We start from the raw sequence: 21,480 nt of genomic DNA, 5'->3' as shown, positions 1-21,480 counted from the left end.
ATGCGTACAAATTAACGCCATTCTATCTGTATTTATTATATATACAAATAAAATAATTCATAATTTTATCCAATTCAATAAAATCAAAAACCATTAAAAGGAATACTTGATTCTGCCTGCCACTTCCAAAAGCTTTCATATTGGTCCTTGAACCTTCATAATCATTCGAATTTCGTCCGTCTCAAGTTTCAAAAATGTGAAAATCAATACACAAACTTTCCAAAAGTTGAATTTCGCTCTCGAAACTTGAGATTTTTCTTCCGGTTGCTCCTCTAATACTTCTTACCAGCTCCTTTCAATCAAGTTAGTCTTTAATTGCTTCGAACTAACTTTAAATTAGCTCCAAAATTATTCTTGTTCTTGTTCTTGTTCTTCTGCTGCTGCTCTGAAAGCCTTCAAGTTCAAGTTTTACCAACTATAACCATTTTTACACTAAATTAGATAGAAAATTCACTCAATTCGAAATTATTTATCAAGTTAATATCACGGATGAATGAGCAAAAATACACTTATCACTTTCTAATTTAATTTTCCTTGTATGTTTGATAAACCTTGATGCTATTTTCAAATCCCAATTCCTAACTCAAATTTCTATTCATTTTAAATGTCAAAATAATAGCATGTACAAGACTAACCATGGTACTCTCTTGCGTGCACGCTAAACAGTTCAGGGACCAACTAAGTTATTTAGATACTGAGCTGAATGAAATTTACTAGCACGTACAATTTCATTTACCTAGTCATCATTTATGTTGGTTTGAATAGCATAGACTGGTGGAGGGACTAATGGTCTACATTTTGTAAGTTGATGAACTAAAAATGTACATTTTAAAGACAACCAGGATTTTTACTTAAAACTACAAAGAAAATAAGAGGGTGTGTACATGTGGTTTCGTAGTGCTTAACTGCATCTAAATTAAGTAGGTTTTTAACGGTTCAACCTTTTGTGGGATATTAATTGAATAGTCTGATGTAGGAAATTCGCACACGTTTTATAATTCACAACATGTAACGAGGGTGGTATTGGTTAGGGTTTGGAGTGGGGTAAGCTTTTCATTTATCTTACAATTTGAAACACCTACGTTCTTCTTCTCTTTTACCTGTTTTGAACATTGGTCTCTCTCGAAGTATAGAATAATCATATCAATTTCAGTCCTATATATTCTTTAATTACTTAAAACCAAGGTTTGCATACTAACCAATTTAATTTATTGCAGATTCCTCTTTCTGCTTTGTAAAGACCGTCCCCCCTAATTAAATTACATTCCATTACATTCTATTTTTTTCTCTTATATTTTCAACCACACCATCTTCCATAAAATATATATATATATATATATATATATATCCACCAATTTTCATTTCTAGAAAAGGAGGGCCAAACGGGCAGTTTACAAATTACCAGCCGTTTGTATTTGAAGAAAAGTTTTATAAATGTTGCTTGTCCATTTGTAATTTAAAAAAAAATAATCATTTTTTGACAAGCTTGATTATAATAATCACTCTATTCTTAGCACGTGTTTGTCTATCATTAAAGTAGGAAAATGAGTTTGGGGCAGTGGATTTTTGGAGAATATGGTTAAAAAGTTAAAAAAAATTGAATTTGCGTGTAAAATATTTTATTGTAAGAACGTGCAGTTGAAAATGAGTTTAATAAAAAAAGTTTAAAGCCCTTGTTTGATGAAGATTAAAATCAAATTTTTAATTGATTTGCATAAAATTTAATGAAATGTGTGATTAAAAAGTTGTAGATATGATTAAATATATGGTTCAAATTAAAAAAATTGGCCCAGTCTCAACAATTGACAAACAACTTTTTCTTTGTCGTGATTAGAAAATTTTGAAATTTGTTGTCGTTGTTGTTCCATAGGTACTTCTACAAACTATCATGACTCTAAGGATCCGTTTAATTACAAAAATGAAATTTGGTTGAAAAGAAAATAAATTTCAGAGAATTGAATTGTTTATAAAATGTTTTACTGGGAATTGTCAAATTATTGTGTTTGACAGGTAAAAATTTTCACTTTAAAATTGTTGAAATAAATGTATTTTTTGTGTTCATTTGGCTTTGTTTTACATGAAAATTATCAATTAAAGGGATAGAATTTACTGGTATTAGAGATAGAATTTGTTTCCATTGCCAAGAAAAGGTCAAGAAAATCATCTATCTTTTGGTATTCATCTGACTTTGTTTTACATGAAAATTGTCAATTAAAGGAAAATATTTTTTTACAATTAGGGATAAAATTTGTTTTCATTGCCAAAAAAAAATGGAAAAAATGGAAAAAAAAAAAAAAGAAAAGAAAAGAAAAGAAGAATAAGCAGCAACCAAGAAAACCAATTCCCAACAACCCACAGGAATACAAATTCCTCATTTTCGTGGAAAACAGGGTCACGTGCTAGAAAACAAGAAAATATTGCCTATCAAACATGGCAAAAAGTGGATAATGACAATTTCAATTCCAACTTCCATGAAAAATATGGCGTATCAAACGGAGCCTAATTCTATTCCAAAATGGTCAATGATGGGAAATGTAACACCCTTTTAATATGGGCTAATTTTAATGTTAGTCATTCAAAGGTTGATAAAAATATACCAATATTATATTCATTTTGTAGCTAGTATCAAATAACACAATTTAGGCTCAAGAAAAATAATTTTGGACTTGTTATATTTGAGTTATTTTAATAGAAAAAAATTATTCTAAATCCTATATTTTATTATAAAAAGAAAAAAATATATAAAAGGAAAAAAATGTCAAACGAACCTTCACTTCAGGACTTTTCCTTGGGAAATTTGAAAGGGTACCTTAATGAATAAATTGATCAATTTTCTTTGATTGTCACACTCAACCATCAACGTTGATTGATAACTCATACTCAAATTGTTGATCTTGTCTTGGTCTTATTACAATTCATACTCAAGAACTGGTCTGACAATTCTTTGCACATCATTTTAGTTATAGTTAGGTCATCAATTTTCCAAGTCAAGCAACAAAAGAAGTTATTGATTTTGTCTTGGTCTTATCATAATTTACACTCAAGAACTAGCCTGACAATTCCTTGCACATGGTTTCGTTCTAGTTAGGTTGTCGATTTTCGAAGTTAGGCAAGAAACAAATTGTTGGTCTTGTCTTTGTCTTATTACAATTCATACTCAAGAACTAGCTTGACAATTCCTTGCACATTATTTTATTTCTAGCTAGGTTGTCGATTTTCCAAAAGCAACAAAACAAATTGTTGGTTTTGGTCTTATCACAATTCACACTTAAGGGCTACTCCAACGGTTCCTTGCACATTATTTTAGCTCTAGCTAGATCGTCACGTCAAGCAACAAAACAAATTGTTGCTCTTTGTCTTATCGCAATTCACGCTCAAGAAACTAACCTCACAATTCTTACACATTATTCCAAGTCAAGCAATAAAAGAAATTGTTGGCCTTGGTCTTATAAGAATTCACACTCAAGAAGACACAGAAGTTGGTCTCAAACTTCATCATATTATTAGAGTTAGAAAAGATCATTCATTGTTTACACATAATTCTAGAATTGATTTTGAGTAATTTGATAAATGATACAAATATTTTTATTGTACTTCTTCGACTGTTAATTGATGTTTTGTTTATACGATAAGTGAACCCTGTTAATTTTGGTCGAAAGTTAACATTGTTGTAATCTAATAATTTGAAAGCTCCAGACATTTAATTATATTGTTTAATTAATATTTGATTTACAATATTATACCTATACTCTTTGAGCAACAAGAAGAATGGTTGTTTGATATTTTTTGTTAATCATGCACATGATAGTAGAAATTGCTATGAGCTTAAGGGTGTTTTATAATGAAGCTATATTGAATAGTTGATACCCATATGAAGAGACACCAGTAATACTTTTAGACAATATTTTTGAAGACTCACTAAATGCCATCCATTCCTAATATTTTTTAAGACAGAAATTACTAATTTTCCCAACGAATAATTATTATTTTTTCCATATAGAAAGTTTCTACTAGAAATTTCATCCATAATTTAGCATAAAAATGAAGTATCACTTCTCAAATAAACTTGATTGAAAGAAATAAGCTAGTAAATAAAACAATATGTTTGGCCGGTTTAAATTAGGTGAAATTTAATTCCATGTTACTCATTTAGCCATACATAATTTTCAAAAGTTACCTGCACAGGAACATGCTCATTATCAGAAAAATGAAAATGTGGTTCCTGCTTGAAAAAAGAGAATTTATCTTGTGGAAATAATGAACAATGGGGAATTATGTACCTGCTTCACAACTTTTTTTCATAAAATTCTTATCTTCAATCTTTCATTAATTAGTAAGTTTCGTTATTGATGATAATTCATATCGAAATATTTTATTTTCATGCTTTGAAATGATGGAAAAAATACTATTTCGCACTTTTTAATAATTTATTTTTTAAAAATATGATGAAAAATAAGGTATTTTATGCTATTTCAAGGGACTTTTGGATATAAAATTATTTTCGAATACAAAATATGTTAACTAATGAAATGTTTGATAATAAGAATGACTTGAAAAATCATTAGGGACATAGGTGCTATAAAGAGCAAAAAATTAAGAATTATAAGTGCAAGTAACATGTGGTGCAACGAATAAAAGTTGCGGTGTGAATATAATTACCCTATTGTTAATTGTAGATATTCAAGTATCACTTCTAATTTAAATTACATTTCTTACTTATTGAATTAGGTCCATGTAAATTATAAAATGTAGGGAAAAAAATTAACATAATGCTTTTAAGCTGTAAGCATCAAATAAATGTTTGAAAATTTAAAGCAATGAAGAGAAGAAAATTGGTAATAACAAAGAATATAGATATAATGAGAGGCTTGAACACGAAAATGATAACGCTATCCTCAAACGTTATTTGCCCCCTTTTCAATGCTTTTGAGGAGTTCCGGTAAATAGTTTGTAGGATTTAATCAAGCCTTTGTGTGAAGAACATCAAAAGCAAAGTGTATCTTTCACAAAGAACAAGTGAAAATAGATATAGGATTGATTATGTGATAATTTGGGAGAATAATCTTATGGTGGATTTCTTAATTTTCTCAAGAGTGTTTTTCTTTGCAATTGGAACACCTATTTATAGGCTTTGAAGGGTTCCCACGAAATGGTGCAAAATTATGTTGAAAAGGCACCAAATTCAAAAGAAAAACGGTAAAAAACGAATCCCCAACTGTCACTTTGTATAACCATGCGACCGCATGGTTATAGCCCATGCAGTCGCATGGTTATAATGCAAGTGGCCCTCCCAATTTCGGGAGGGCCTCATGCGGCCGCATGGGCTTAACCCGTTCTCTAACTCGCTTAGTGCTAATATGGCCTTGCACTAATCCTATTTCATTGAATTTTTATAGAGAAAAAACTTCAATTCTCTAATGAGGCGGCACCACCTCGAAATTCACATAGGTGAAGTTTTTCCAGTATTTTTGTTACCTTTACAGATACTTGTACTCTGTACTGAACTTCATTAAGAGTTTAATTAACTCATCCCTCCAACAGTAACAGCCAACACTAGTTTCAAAGATATAATTTCAATATATCTAATAGTGTTGAAATCCATCAACTTATCGAATAACTTGTTATTACCCTTTGAACTTATATATATACTGGTTTAGAATATTTTTGTAGAGTTGCCGTTATTGGTGAATCTATTTAAGAAGTTTTAAACCCATTTTACTTGATGTTGATTTCACTAACTCTCTTGTGAGAGGTTTGGTAAATGGATCAGCTAAGTTTTCACTTGACTTAACAAATGTAAGAGAAATTACTCCATGCTTGATTAATTTCCTTACATATTCATGTTTTAGACTTATATGTCTAGACTTTCCATTATATACTTCGTTAGATGCTTGAGCTAAAGTAGCTTCACTATCACACAAAATAGGTATGGAGGAAATATCCTTTATGTCTAAAGGTATTTCATATAATAAGTCCTTCAGCCACTCTGCTTCTTTCCCTGTTTCAGCTAAAGCGACAAACTCTGATTCCATAGTTGAATGTGTAATGCAAGTTTGTTTCTTGGACTTCCAAGAAACTGCACTTCCTCCAAGAATGAAAATCCATCCAGATGTGGATTTATTTTCTCCTGCACTAGATATCCAACTTGCATCGGTATATCCTTCCAATATTTTAGGATACTTGGTATATTGTAGCCCAAGGTTTTTGGTTTTCTTTAGGTAACCAAGAACCCTACCAATGACTTTCCAATGTTCCGAACTTGGATTGCTAGTAAACCTACTTAGTTTACTTACAGCAAATGTCACATCAGGTCTTGTACATTGTGATGCGTACATAAGATTTCCAATTTCCTCTACCTTCGTTTTTGATTAATTTTATATTTGGATCTATAGGGGTATTTGCCTCTTTAATATTCAAATGTTTAAATTTATTTATCACATTATCAACATAATATGATTGATTTAATATAAAATCCCCACTATCCTTCTTTACTTTGATTCCAAGGATAGTATCTACTTCTCCAAAATCTTTCATTTTGAAAGTAGATGATAGAAATCGTTTTGTGTCTTTGATTCCGTCTATATTGTTACTAATGATTCGCATATCATCAACATATAGACACACTAATGTGATTATATCACCATTCACTTTTGTGTAGAGACATTTATCTACTGAATTGTGATTAAATCCATTTGACATTATTTTAGAGTCAAATTTCACATGCCACTTTTTGGGAGCTTGCTTTAATCCATATAAAGATTTAATTAATTTGCACACCTTATGTTCATTTCCCGGTAGAACAAACCCTTCCGGTTGTTCCATATAGACCTCCTCTTCGAGATCTCCATTTAAAAATGCCGTTTTTACGTCCATTTGATGAACATATAAATCATATATAGATGCTAGTGCAAATAAAATCCTTATTGAGGTTATCCTTGCCACGGGTGCATATGTGTCAAAGTAATCAATTCCTTCCCTTTGACGATACCCTTATCTAGCCTTATAAGTATTAAGCGATCCATCAGAATTATATTTCTTTTCTAAATACCCATTTACAACCAATAGCTTTCGAACCTGCTGGTATGTCAATTATTTCCCAAGTGTTATTTGAAATAATAGAATCCATTTCATTATTTATAACTTCCTTCCAGAATATATAATATCTAGATTGCATTGCTTCCTTATAAGTCTTAGGATCACTTTCCACTTGAAGAACAAAAGGAATTGTTCTTACAACATCCTTCCTATCTCCTTCTACTAAGTAAAAGGAGATAAATTGGGAATCTATTTCATTAGATCCTAAGTTCTTTTCCTTTCTTGCTCTTTTGCTTCTTCGAGGTTCAAAGTCAACATCCTTTATGGATGTCTCTTTTGGTGAGCTTTTAAAGGTTGGAATATCTTTATTATTTTCAAATTTCCTAGCTACCATCACATTCTCAAAGAATTCCACATCTCTTGATTCTGTTATAACATTTGATTCAAGATTTAATAACCTATAGGCTTTGCTGTTAAGGGCATATCCTACAAAGGCACATTTGATACCTCTAGGACCTAACTTGGTTCTCTTTGGATCCATATTTTTATAATACGCAAGGCACCCCCACACTTTAAAATAATTAATATTTGGTTTTCTACCTTTCCAAAGTTCATATGGGGAAGTTTTATTCTTTTTCATAGGAATTCTATTTGTTATATGATAAGCACAAAATAATGCTTCACCCCACAAGTTAAAAGGTAATTCAGAATTTAATAACATAACATTTATCATTTCCAAATAAGTTCTACTCTTTCTTTCTACTAATCTATTTTGTTCTAATGTTCTAGGTGCAGAAGATTGATGTATTATTCCATTTTGTTCACAAAATATGTTAAATTCATTTGAAAAATACTCTCCACCGCTATCACTTGTTAAAGTCTTTAATTTTCTTCCTGATTGATTTTCAACTTCATTCTTGTAAGTTTTAAAGGCACTAAAGGTTTCATCCTTTTGTTTAAGTAAGTATACGTAAATATACCTAGAACAATCATCAATAAAAGTAATAAAATATCTATTACCACCTCTAGTTAATATTCCATTCAATTCACAGATGTCGGAATGAACAAGTTCAAATAATTTTGTTGTTTTTTCCATGCTATGAAATGGCTTCTTAATCATTTTTTATTTAACATATATTCACATTTTTCTAAGTTATCAATATCACATTGTATTAATCCACATTTAATCATTCTTTTCATAGTACTAACTCCTATATGTGCTAATCTACCATGCCATAAATTAAATGAATCAATAACACACGCAAAAGATTTAATTTTATTTGAGTTATCCTCAACAGTACATAACTTGACCATTCCTTCGGTGGAATAGCCCTTTCCAACAAAATATCCACCATAGGTTAATACAAGTTTTCCAGATTCAAAGACAGATTTAATCCCGGGTTTTCCCAAGAGTACACCACTTGCTAAGTTCCTATTCATTTCCGGTACATGCAGGACATTTGTCAAAGTGATCTTCTTTCCCGAAGTGAAAAGGAGTTCAACATTTCCTTTACCGATCACCTTTGATCTTCCTTCATTTCCCATTTGTATTTCTTGGTTATCTTCAATGTTATGATAAGTTTTGAAGAGAGACTTTTCATAACATACATGGATTGAAGCGCATGTATCGTACCACTAGCCCGGAACTTTGCCTTGGACTGCATTGATTTTACTCATTGTTGCAATAATTTCATCAACAGAGTTCACTTGTCCTTCCTTCTTATGTTGTTTCCTATGCCTATAATCTTTAGCATAGTGTCCCGATTTTCCACAAACATAGCACGGTCCTTTGGCTTTGTTTTTGAATTTTTCTTGATCCTTTCTAGGACCAAGAAATTTCCCTTTCTTTTTGAACTTGTTGGAGTTGTCCACATTGTCCACGGCATTGACTTTCGAAGAGCCATTATAAGAATTTTCAATCTTATTTCTTGCCCTTGATTCTTCCTCAATGCGAAGATGTTTCTGTATGTCTTCTAAAGAAAAATCTTCGGAATTGTGAAGAATTTTCTTCCTATATCCTCTCCAAGAACCAGGGAGTTTAGCAATAATTGCTCCCACTTGAAAAGTTTCGGGAAGTTCAATTTTTACCACTTTCAATTTGTTCACAATTATTTGTAACTCATGTACTTGAGGCAATAAAGGTATATTGTCTAAAATTTTAAAATCAAAGTATTTAGATATTAAAAACTTTTTAGTACCTTCTTCCTCGGCTTTGTATTTGCTTTCTAATGCATACCAGATTTCTTTAGCCGAAGTAGTGTTTGTGTAGAGATCATATAGTCGATCGGACAATGCATTTAGAATATGCCCACGACATATCAATTCATCTTCTTCTCGTTTCTTCTTTTCTATATGAATTTCTTCGGTATCCTTATCAGTTGCATCGGGAATGGGTTCCAATTTTGAATCAAGCACGTAGAAGATCTTTAACGCCGTTAGAAGAAACTTGAGTTTGTCTTGCCATCTTGTAAAGTTTGCACCATCGAATCTATCCAAACGCACCAGATCTTGATTCATCATTTTGATAGTAGCAATAGTAGATTCCGACTCCATTGCAGTAAATGTAAAATAACGTTTGAGTTTGTTTGAAAATTTAAAGCAATGAAGAGAAGAAAATTGGTAATAACAAAGAATATAGATATAATGAGAGGCTTGAACACGAAAATGATAAGCTATCCTCAAACGTTATTTGCCCCCTTTCCAATACTTTTGAGGAGTTCCGACAAATAGTTTGTAGGATTTAATCAAGCCTTTGTGTGACGAACACCAAAAGAAAAGTGTATCTTTCACAAAGAACAAGTGAAAATAGATATAGGATTGATTATGTGATAATTTGGGAGAATAATCTTGTGGTGGATTTCTTAATTTTCTCAAGAGTGTCTTTCTTTGCAATTGGAACACCTATTTATAGGCTTTGAAGGGTTCCCACGAAATGGTGCAAAATTATGTTGAAAAGGCACCAAATTCAAAAGAAAAACTGTAAAAAAACGAATCCCCAACGGTCACTTTGTATAACCATGCGACCGCATGGTTATAGCCCATGCAGTCGCATGGTTATAATGCAAGTGGCCCTCATGCGGCCGCATGGGCTTAACTCGTGCGGCCGTATGGTTAAGCCCAAATTTTTTTTTTTTTTAAATTTTGAACAACTAAAATTCTAACAATAAATAAACTCAATTGAAAGGAATAATCAAGCGAACATAACAATATATTTGGCTGTGTTTAAAATTAAGCCAAATTCAATTTCATGTTACTCATTTTATCAAAAGTTACTTTTTTTTAACTCTATGCACAGGAACATGCTAATTATCAGCAAAAGAAAATGTGGTTCCTGCACAGAGAAGAAAATTATCTTGTGGAAAAGATGAATGACGGCGATTTATTGATGAATGACGGCGATTTATTGACCTGCTGCACACCTTTCCCATAATAATTGATGCCAAATGTATCGATTTTCTGAGTCAAATGGGATTTAATTATCGGATGCTTTACAAATACCTGCTGATAAATAAAATTTATCACATTATATAACAATAATTATTTTCTACACACACGAAAATGATCCCATAAACACTGATAATTAATTTATGTTAAGCACCGATGACATGATAAGTCATTTAATTGGTAAATAAATTAATGGTAGGTCACATGTATTTAATGATTCACCAATTAAATGATGTGTCATGTCACTGGTACTTAACATAAATTAAGCATGAGTGCCTAGGAGACTATTCCTATATATATTTCTCGAATATATTGGGCAGATTTGTTTAAGCAATCACCACATTCCTCCGAGGTTATATCAGGTGTGCACTGCTCAAATGCATAAATAAAAGGATGTTTCGGATCATCCACATCCCGACGGGCAGCAGCAAACTTCTTCGGGAAGCTATTAAAAGCGGCATGGTCTTGAAGGCTGTCCAACAGTACGTTCAACTCCCGGTAAAAAACGACTGTATTTGTGACAGTTTCCCCACTATGACCCCAACTCATTGGGGAAATTGCAAGAGTTCCAAAGATAGCCTCGTTGGAGTATCGTACCATACAAAATTCGTGCCATAAGATTGCCTGTTTTTGATTCGGACACATCTTTAAAATTTCTGCCGTAGCATTTTTGACATATTCACGACACTGAGAAGGCTGAAGATCTGCTCTACAGAGCGCAATGAGATTGACTCTATCTGAATTTTCTCCCATGGAGGCGTTGTAGAATGCATTGGCATTGATATTAGGCAAGACGGAGGAGAGGAGAGTTTTGAGGTTTCTTTCGTACATGCTGTTTCTCGTGTAATTACCGTTATTTTGACATTCATACAGGAAAAATATTGAGGGTGCATTCTTCTTGTTGCTCGAAGAATATATGTACATATAGTAAATTGAATATTAAATAAACAAAATAATTAATTGTTTGAAGCTTTTAAATTATTAGATTACGACAATGTTAACTCTCGACCAAAATAATCATTAATCGTTTATTTATAACCAAAAAAAAAAAAAAACATCAAAAATTTCAACAAAATATCTGTCATTATCAAATGACTCAGTATCAATTCCAGAATTATAAGAAAACAGATAATTTTCTTTTCCAGCTCTAATTTGATGAAGTTTACCAAGACCAACAATTTGTTCCATTGATTGCCTTGGAAAATAGCTAGAACCAAAATAATGTGTTATGAATGACAAAGTGCTTATCACGCTGGTAGTTATCTATCATTGACCATTTCAACAAGAATTTTCTTCCACGAACAAGATCAATAAATTGATTTAAAGGCTTAAATTTATTTGTTCGTTTATTTTAGTTTTAGTTTTTACTTTTTTTTTTTCATTTTAATTTTTCATGGTTAGTTTTAAATAAATAATAAAAAAAATTTAAAATCTTATCGATTATAAGAACATCTTCAAGAGACTCTCTATTTTTAAAGAGTATATTCTACAATTTAAAGAGCATCTATAAATTTAAAGAGTAAAAATTTTAAAGTGCTCGAATGGCCTTTTATTTTTAACATTTAATTTAAGCATTCCCTATATGTATTTATTGTTTTTAACATTTAATTTTAAAGTGCTTCAATAGCCTTGCAATGATTCAATGAAGAGATATTGAGATATGTACATATTATTTAATTAAGTCATAAATTTTGCATTGGAAGTTGGAACTTTTGAAGCATTAAATTATAGAGAGGTAGGCCAAACTCATTCTCTATTTTAAAATATTAAATTGAAGAGTTTATTCCAGTAAAATTTTAAAAATTTCCTCTTTGAAATAGAATATTCCACTTTTAAAGAGGCTTTTGAAGTTGCTGTAATATTGAGTCACATTCAATAAGTGTGACAAACATATATTTTATCTTTGTAATTTACCAATTCAAATAAAAATACTCGTGGTGTTAAATGAACCAATTGACCACACTATACATTTCACAACGTTAACTCTGGTCAATGAACTTTAAAATATATATGACTAAGGATAGCAATGGGTTGAGTCGACATGTATCCACGAGTTCATTCAAGCACGAGTTTTTTTTTTAATTTTAATTATTTTTTAAAAAAAATTTGTTCACATTTTTTTAACTCCACTAGCTCGTGAGCTTGACGAGCAACTCGCCTCGTCAAACGAGCACCCCGCTTGGCTCGTGCTCCAGCTCGTCTCAAGTCATCCTTGAGCCGAGTTTCGACGAGTCAAGTCGAACAACTGGACTTAACAAACCGTCCCATCATTCTTCACTACATCAATAATCATAACACAAACTAACACACAGAGTGGATGACATGGATAACAAATATTTACTTTATAACATATCGGAAAAAAAAATATAATACCATTATAAATTTAAATATTCCTTTAAATAAAGAATATTTTTTTAGAACTATCATCATCAACAACAACACACACACGTATGTGTGTGTGTGTGTGTGTATATATATATATATATATTATATTATATTTTTTCTCTTATTCACAAATTGACATCAACAATTTTTGCATATTAATTGTTCTGACTGAAAACATAATTTTTATTATTTATCACTAGGAAATAGTGCATAGAATTTGTCATACAAATATACAACAATAGCAATAATAGACTATTTTATATTTCATATTTCATATTTGCGTCTATTATTTTTCATGAGTCTAGGACATTTGATTGGTGGAATTTAAAATAACTTGTCAAATAGGCTTGGTTTCATTGAAACTTGGACGAATGGTATTGTATGTTTTATTATCTTTCGAATGAAAAAGTACATTATTAGAGATTTTTTCCCCAATTTTACTCTTAATCTGTATTTAAGAAATAAACAAATCATGTGCTCAGCTTGAAGCCTTAAGCTTTTGTGATATTAGTATTCAAAGAAAATCGACCCAATTCCAGCACTTGGATTGATAAACTATAAACCAATGCCCGTAAATTATTTTTGGCTGATTCTTTTTTTATTTTTATTTTTATTTGTTTTTTATTTTTTTTGAACTTTATGTTTCAATTGAAAGATTAGTTAGTACTTGACATAGTAAAAAAGAAAAAGTAAATTTAAATTATATTTATTATAATATCAGTATCATTTGCGTACCTAACATACTGGTACAATTATACGTAGGGCTGGACAAAACTCCCGAACCGAACCGACCGAACCGAACCGGACGGTTCTTCTAAATTTAAATACCCGAACGGATATCCGAATCGAGAACCGACGGGTATGATTCGGTTCTCGGTTCTAGGCCAAGAACCGAAAAATCGAATAAGAACTGAATTTTTTTTATTTTTTTATTTTTTATATTGAATAAATCAAATTATTTTAATTTTTTCTAAATCTAATTTTTTTGGCCCAATTATTTATTTCATTTTTAATATATTTTTTAGCCCAACATCAAGCATTTAAGCCCATTTTAATCTTACATTTTTAGCCCAACTCTAAATCTCTACCTAACCCACTAAATCCAAGTATCCAATTCCATTATCTAGCCCTAAATAAAGTATAAACTATAAACTAGTAATAAAACTACATACAAAAATAATGTCACTAAAAAAACCCAACCCTATTAGTAATTTAGTACCCACTTAACCCAACCCTATTTGTAATTTAGTACCCACTTGGCCACTTGTTATTTTCAATCTCCAGCCCTAATCGCAGCCACGCTCACTCCCTCAGTTCCCAAGTCCCAAGTGCCCTAACCCTATTAGTAATTTTCAATCTCCAGCCCTAACCAGTGCGTTCGGTTCCAAAGAGGCAAAGACCAACTCCCGTCTCTCCGATCAGCACTTCAGCCCCAGCGTCGCCATCGATTCGAAGCAGTGAACCTGAACTCCGAAAGTCGAAACCCCATCAAAGGTGAGACCTCCAACCATTTGACAGTACCCACATTGCTATCAATTTTAGATGTTGAATGTTACAACGCAGCTGTAAGTATTTATTTTCCTAGGTGCTAGCAATTGCAGGGAATTGAATTCCATGATAAAATGGTGTCTAGATCTGCAATTTGAGGTCACAGTGAAAATAGTTCATTTTCCACGTTCAAACTTCAAAGTGCCAAGTTGCAAGGAATAGTTCATTTTGCGAGAATTTTATGCCAAAACATTGTACAAGCAAACTGATGGCAGATTTCATATTAAATTATTAATCACCAAACTCTCTCCCTAAGTGATCAGTAAATTTTGCTTTTATCTCTGTTGCAATTTTTTCTTTTAACTGAAAGACTGCAATTTGACTAGTTACGTTTACCTAGCAATCCCCCATCCAAGTACGAGTCGACTATAATGTCAAAAAATGCCATGCGTCACACACAAATATGGCGTCACACACAAATATGAATTAAACCAATATACATGCCCATCACATAGAAAAACATCTAAATAGCAGCTTCAATCTGACAGCTTTTACACGCACATCTAAGTATGCTTTGTATAAGCTGAGGCAGTAGCCACCTTCATAGACGTTAAGGAAACTGACAAACCTCTAGAACTTGATCATCTTCAACCCAGATATTATGTCATTATTATCTATAACATGGGAGAGAAGAGGGATTTTTTTGGGGTGGGTAGTGGGGGAGACTTGCTTCATACAACAATTTAGGACTCTAATTTGATGAGAGTCCTGAAACATTTAAATATAGATTGCTGAAATTTTGATTTGGGGAATACTGAAACCTATATGCAATTTGTAAGATTGTTTAATTGTGTATGGGATTTACAGTTGCAGGTTGACCTATATATTGGCAATACAGAAGTTGCCATAACTGCATTGTGTATGGGATTTGCATTTTGTATGGTGTTTTGTGATTGATAAATACCATATCAAGCTGCCGTGTTTTGTGTATGGTCTTTTAATTGTGTATGGGATTTGCATTGTGTATGGTGTTTTGTCTTTGTATTTTATAACCTGGGATAAAGCTATTCTTTATATTTTCCTACCAGTTTTGGGTGCTCAAATGGGAGACAAAAAACAGCTTAATGAGAGGTCAGAAATATGGAATCATTCCACTAGGATACTTGATGGAGAAAGATCAAAATGTAATTATTGTCAGAGAACATTTAAGGCTGATACTAATAGTGGAACTTCTAGCATGTGGAAGCATTTAAAAATTTGTTATGCATATAAGAGCACTACGTTTGATGACAACCAAGCAATACTCACTCGAGAAAACAATGATGGTGGTATTACGGCAATGATATTTAATAAAGAAAACTGTAGGAAAGCATTCGTTAAGATGATTATTATTGATGAATTGGCATTTTTCTTTGTGGAAGGTGTGGGTTTTAAAGAATTTGTTCATCAACTTTGTCCTAGATTTGAGGTTCCTTGTCGAAAAACGATTGCTAGAGATGTGCTACATCTCTACCATGAAACAAAGGAATCATTGAGGATTAAATTTATTAATGATAGACAAAGGATTTCTTTAACCACTGATTGTTGGACATCAATTCAAAACATCAATTATATGGTAGTCACAACACATTTTATTGATAGAAGTTGGAAATTGCATAAGAGGATATTGACTTTTTCTGTTGTTCCAAATCACAAAGGGGAGACAATTGGGAAGCTTATTGAAAATTGTTTGCTTGATTGGGGAATAGAACGTGTGGGTACAATTACTGTAGACAATGCAGGTACAAATGATGCAGCGATCATTTATGTGAAAAATAAGTTGAAGAATTGGAAACCTGATGATACTATGATTTTAGGTGGCTCTTATTTGCATGTACGTTGTTCAGCACACATAGTCAATTTGATTGTTAAAGAAGGGTTGAAAGAGTTTAATCCATCTATAGAAAGTATTCGCAATGCGGTCAAATATTTTCGATCATCTCTTTCTCGATTGATGAAATTTAAGTGTTGTATTGAAAGGGAAAAGATTGCATGCAAAAAACTTCATGTTTTAGATGTTTCTACAAGATGGAATTCAACATTCTTAATGTTGGATAGTGCATTGAATTTTGAAAAAGCTTTTTTTAGAATGGAGGAAGAGGATGGATTTTATTATAAATATTTTGACGAGAATGAAGGTGGAAAAGAAAAAGAGGGGCCGCCTACGAGTTATGACTGGGAGAAAGCTAGAAAATTTGCCAAGTTTCTAAGAACCTTTTATGATGTCACATTGAAGTTTAGTGCTTCATTGAATGTTACTTCCAATATTTACTTCCAAGAAGTGTGTAAAATTGAGCAAATTTTGAAAAAAATAGGTGACGAACAAGATTATTTGCTAAGTAGCATAGCAAACAACATGAAGATTAAGTTTGACAAGTATTGGGGTAATGTTGATAAAATGAACAAGATTTTGATTGTAGCAGTTGTGCTTGATCCTCGTTATAAGTTGGAGTTTGTTGTACATTGTATTGGTATCTTGTATGACTCTGTTAAGGTTGAAGCCACAAAAACTGAGGTCATGAAAATATTGTATGCTTTGTATAACCAGTACAAGGGATGTCATCGTTCAAAGAATGGAGCTAGTGGAAGTGGAAGTGGTGGCAATGAATATAATGATGGAGTCACTTTGTTGGAGGGTTCAGATGATGATGATGATTGGGATGATTGTAATTTTGATTTTGGGTACAAGAAAATGAAAACTAGCAAAATGGATTTTTCTGGAAAAGATGAGGTACAACGATATCTAATGGAACCTACTGAAGATGCTACTGATGAAAACTTTAACATTTTAAAATGGTGAAAGATCAACAGTTCAAAGTTTGAATTTTTATCTAAAGTTGCAAGGGATGTTCTTGCCATTCCTGTATCTACGGTGGCTTCTGAGTCAGCATTTAGTACTGGAGGGCGCAATCTTGACCCATTTAGGAGTTCTTTAACTCCTAAAACAGTTGAGGCCTTGATTTGTACACAAAACCGGCTAATGGAAGAATCTAGACTTTTGAGAGTTTCCGAAGATAGAATTTGCATTGAAGAGACAGAATTCTATGAGAGCATTGAGACAGGTAATAAAATATATGTTTTATTTTTCTTATTAAATCTTATTAGTTGAACAATTTTTAGTTCATTTATGTTTGTTAATCGTGTTTTTTCGATTTTTCTGTAGAGTTTCTTCGTATGGCAACTCAAGAAATTGATGATTAATAGCTGGTAAGTATTAGTAATACTTAAAAATATTTTATTTCTATGACTTCTAATTCATATTCAATTGTTTTATGTAGACTTGATTTTGAAGGCTTGAAGGTTGAAGCAAGGGAATTATTGATATGAATTACCGATATTTTAATACTAGTATTTACTTTTTGATATATGTATACACTGGTAAATTAATGTCACTGGACAACATGTTACTTACATGTTTTTAATGGGACTTTGTTAATTTGTAAAAGCTATGACTCAACATATTATTAGTTGTATTTATGTTGTGCTGTAAATGTTAAAAAAATGTAATTATGGTACGGAACCGAACAGAACCGAACCGAACCGAATGGAACCGAACACGAACGGTTCCATAATTAAATTTGGACCCGACGGTTCCAATTACTAAGTACCCGAAAATTTTGGGTCTGGTTCGGTTCTTAAGGGAACCGAACCGAACCGGACCATGTCCAGCCCTAATTATACGTGGTGACAAGTCAATTTTTCAAAGTTTATCATTGCAGTCTAGATCACCAATGAAAAAGTTTTCCACAATTGTTAGGTAATTTCCAAGCATTTCCAACAGGTACCATTTATAAAATTTATTATTTTCTTTCTAATTTGAATCCATTATAATGAAACTAATTTCCGGGTCCGAAGGATAAAATACAAACGTTTTACTGTTGGTATGGTACGAGAATCTTCCTATAAAATGTACGTTTTCAGGGTTTTAATTTAACAAAACGTAGACCATTAGTCCCTCCAACAGTTTACACTTTTCCAACAAGGTGTGTTTGAGCCCTATTTTTTTTAGAGAATATATTTTGGAATAGTAGATTGATGAAAAATGTGTGGTTAAAAAAAAGGAAATTTTTTTTATTTGCATGTAATATTATTTTAACAAAAAATGCGTGGTTGAAAAGTAGAGAAGAAAAATATATTTTGGAGAAAATGGGAGTCAAACATCCCATTGATGACCGGTAAATGGAATTGCACATTGCAGTAAATTTCATCCAACTCGGTATCTAATCTATATACCATGCGCGCAGAAGGAGGGTATCAAGGTCCATCTACTACATGCTATCATCTACTACATGCTATCACTTCATGTATAACTACCATTATATTGACATTTAGAATGAATAAAAACTGGAGTCGGGAACAAATTAGGAAAATTAAATTAGGAAGCCATTTCCATGAACTCATTATTCATATTGTGGGGAAAACAGGGAGGTTAAGTATGATACAATATGAAGTATTGATCGTACAAGCGAGAACAAAATTAAAGTGAGAAGAGAGATTGACAGATTGATCAAGTAATTTTATTAATTGACAACCAATAGAGAGAAAATACAATATTAACAATATCTGGATGACTAAACTGAATGAAAAATCTAATATTTATAGTGGGCGTCCCAAACCCTAGAAACCAAGTTGAAAATGAATAAGAGTCCAAAATGCTTTAAAACACGGAAACATGTTTTGCTCGGATAATATTGTCACTCGAGCGAGAGTTTAGCGACAAGTAGGCGACAGTTCTTTGCTTCCAAAAATTTGCCTTTTGCTTGAGCGACCAACTAGTGGTAGGCTATCGAAAATTCGGCGACTTTTCTTCCCGGTCCATAATTTTGATTTCTCCATGACCACTTTAACTATGACTCCAATACCAACTAGAATTTTGGTCACAAGCAATGCATCCTATCTTGACACAAATCTCAGTGTAACGAACGAAGCTCGAAAATTTTCTCCACTTGAAAAAATAAGTTTATTTGCAACAAAATAGACTGAACTCTTCAACCAAATCCAAATTTTCTCCAATCACACAAAAAATTACTCTCCCTATTCCAAAATATCCACAAATGATACTTGAACCCAAACATCGGGTCTCCGAAATTCCCACAAGGAATTCAAGATTTACCAAACAGGGACGAAGCACACCCTATAGAAGAATCAACTCCAAATGCTTTAACTGAAGGTCCCTTGTTAGTCTCGATACCTTCAAAATCACATAAAGCATATGAAACTAGGTCAACATTCTCATATCTATCTTCATTGGGTCATTCCCTAGCAATTGAACACGATAGCACCGCAGACAATGACGACAAAGTGGAATTATCTATATCCTCCAATCTCTCCTGAGTAGTGTTCTTCAATAATGACTCAAAGCCAACTCCCAAAGGTTTAATCAATGTTATTGGTAACTTGTATAGTTCACACCACACTCTTTGGCTCTACCCATGAATTTTCTAGTAATACGTCTTTCACAACGACATCCACCTGTACTATACCAAACTGTACATCCACCACGGTATTAAACATGTACTAATGATTTTTTACTGATTCTGTGCGACATTACACGATGTACAATTGGGCCTTCTTTCGCACCCTCCAGTACCACACAGACACCCTTCCAGACCTTCAAAACCTTATCTCTTCTAGAGAACTCATAACCCTTTGACTCCAGGGTGTTTAGCGAGATGAGATTTTTCTTCAAATCTGGAACATGTCAAACCTGGCCAAGAGTTTTAATTGTTCCATCCAATAGTTTCAATCTGATCTCGCCAATAATGGCTACTCGACAAGATCCATTGTTATCCTCGACAACACCTTACGTCATCATTTTATATGTTTCAAACAAATCCCGATTGGGATACATATGATACGCACAAGCTGTATTCAAAATCCACTCATCGTCAGGTTTGGATTCCATGTCAAAAATAACCAAGAAATCTGCATCATTCAAATGGTCCCCAGCTATATTGGCCTCATCCGAAGTGTTTGATTGTTTTCCATAATTTGCAGTTGAATTATCTTTGCTCTCAATTTCTTGCAATTTCTCGTGATGTGTCCTTTCTTCTTGCAATAAAAACATACCAGATTGCTGTAGCTCGACCTTGACATACCTCTTCGCCAATCACCATGAACCACAAGACATTCTCTATCTCTGGACCCAAATCCAACTGGATGCTTCATCTTCTCCTAGGAAAACCGACCACTATATACGTCTTCAATGGTAAGTGTGTCGCAACTGTACAAAATCATGTCTTTGAATAACGAAAACGACGTAGGCAACGAACACAACAGGATTAAGGCAAAATCTTTTTCATCATATTTTACCTCTAATATCTCCAAATCAGCAACGATCTTCTTGAACATAGCCAGATGATCTTCTAAAAATCAGTCTTTTGGCAAGTGATAAGAATATAGTCTCTACTTCAGGTGCAACTTGCTTGTCAAATTTTTAGTAATGTATAGTTGCTCCAACTTCAACCACAATGCAGCTATTGTCATCTCCTTCAAGACGTCCTCAATAATGTTGTTCGATAGTTGAAGTGCCTTTTGATCTTTCCATTTTTTCTTATCTATTGTCCAAGTTGTGGGCGTCTTGTCAAATCCCAACAACGCATTATCCAAATCCATCTACGCCAATACAGCTCGCATCTTCACTTGCTACAATAAAAATCTTAGATTAAGATCCAAAAGCGAAATTTCATTCTTCATGACTGCCATCACTAACAAAGATCCTCAAACAAAATCACAATTAATATCTCTAACACCACTTGTTGGGAAAATTGAGAGGTTAAGTATGACACAATATGAAGTATTGATTGCACGAGTAAGAATAAGATTAAAGCAAGAATGGAGATTGGCAGAGGAACTGAGTAATTTTATTAATTGACAACCAACCGAGAGAAAATACAATATTAGAAATATCTGGAATGACTAAACTGAATGAAGAGTCTAATATTTATAGGGGGTGTCCCAAATCCTAGAAACCAAGTTGAAGATGGATAAGAGTTCAAAACGCATTAAAACATGAAAACAGGTTTTCCTCGGTTAACACTATCGCTCGAACGGCAGCGAGCGTGGCCTTATCGCTAGAGCAACAGTTCA

The 21,480-nt window shown here is 32.7% G+C and overlaps 2 protein-coding genes across 2 annotated transcripts; one reads left to right on the top strand and one right to left on the bottom strand.

Annotated features, from left to right (window-relative positions):
- Nucleotides 1-10,755: 10,755 nt before the first annotated feature.
- LOC111368309 (cysteine-rich receptor-like protein kinase 25) lies at nucleotides 10,756-11,418 on the bottom strand. The gene has a single exon (XM_022989542.1). The coding sequence runs from the start codon at nucleotides 11,401-11,403 to the stop codon at nucleotides 10,756-10,758; it is 648 nt and encodes a 215-aa protein (XP_022845310.1). The 5' UTR covers nucleotides 11,404-11,418.
- Nucleotides 11,419-15,454: 4,036 nt separating this feature from the next.
- LOC111368308 (zinc finger BED domain-containing protein RICESLEEPER 2-like) lies at nucleotides 15,455-17,592 on the top strand. Its single transcript, XM_022989541.1, has 3 exons — nucleotides 15,455-17,027; nucleotides 17,229-17,453; nucleotides 17,555-17,592. Exons 1-3 carry the CDS (start codon nucleotides 15,455-15,457, stop codon nucleotides 17,590-17,592), a joined length of 1,836 nt encoding a protein of 611 aa, XP_022845309.1.
- The last annotated feature ends 3,888 nt before the right edge of the window (nucleotides 17,593-21,480 follow it).

Source organism: Olea europaea, chromosome 19, assembly GCF_002742605.1.
Source record: "Olea europaea var. sylvestris chromosome 19, O_europaea_v1, whole genome shotgun sequence".
NCBI classification, from domain to species: domain Eukaryota; kingdom Viridiplantae; phylum Streptophyta; class Magnoliopsida; order Lamiales; family Oleaceae; genus Olea; species Olea europaea.
The sequence above is the reverse complement of the archived record's forward strand: the minus strand, read 5'-3'. Positions and strand labels throughout refer to the sequence as shown.

Excerpts from the sequence above, each read along its gene's own strand:
- LOC111368308 (XM_022989541.1), top strand. The coding sequence starts at position 15,455 with ATGGGAGACAAAAAACAGCTTAATGAGAGGTCAGAAATATGGAATCAT. Across the intron at positions 17,028-17,228 it reads TGGAGTCACTTTGTTGGAGG|TTGCAAGGGATGTTCTTGCC; the intron begins GTTCAGATGATG and ends TTTTATCTAAAG. Across the intron at positions 17,454-17,554 it reads CTATGAGAGCATTGAGACAG|AGTTTCTTCGTATGGCAACT; the intron begins GTAATAAAATAT and ends ATTTTTCTGTAG.
- LOC111368309 (XM_022989542.1), bottom strand. The coding sequence starts at position 11,403 with ATGTACATATATTCTTCGAGCAACAAGAAGAATGCACCCTCAATATTT.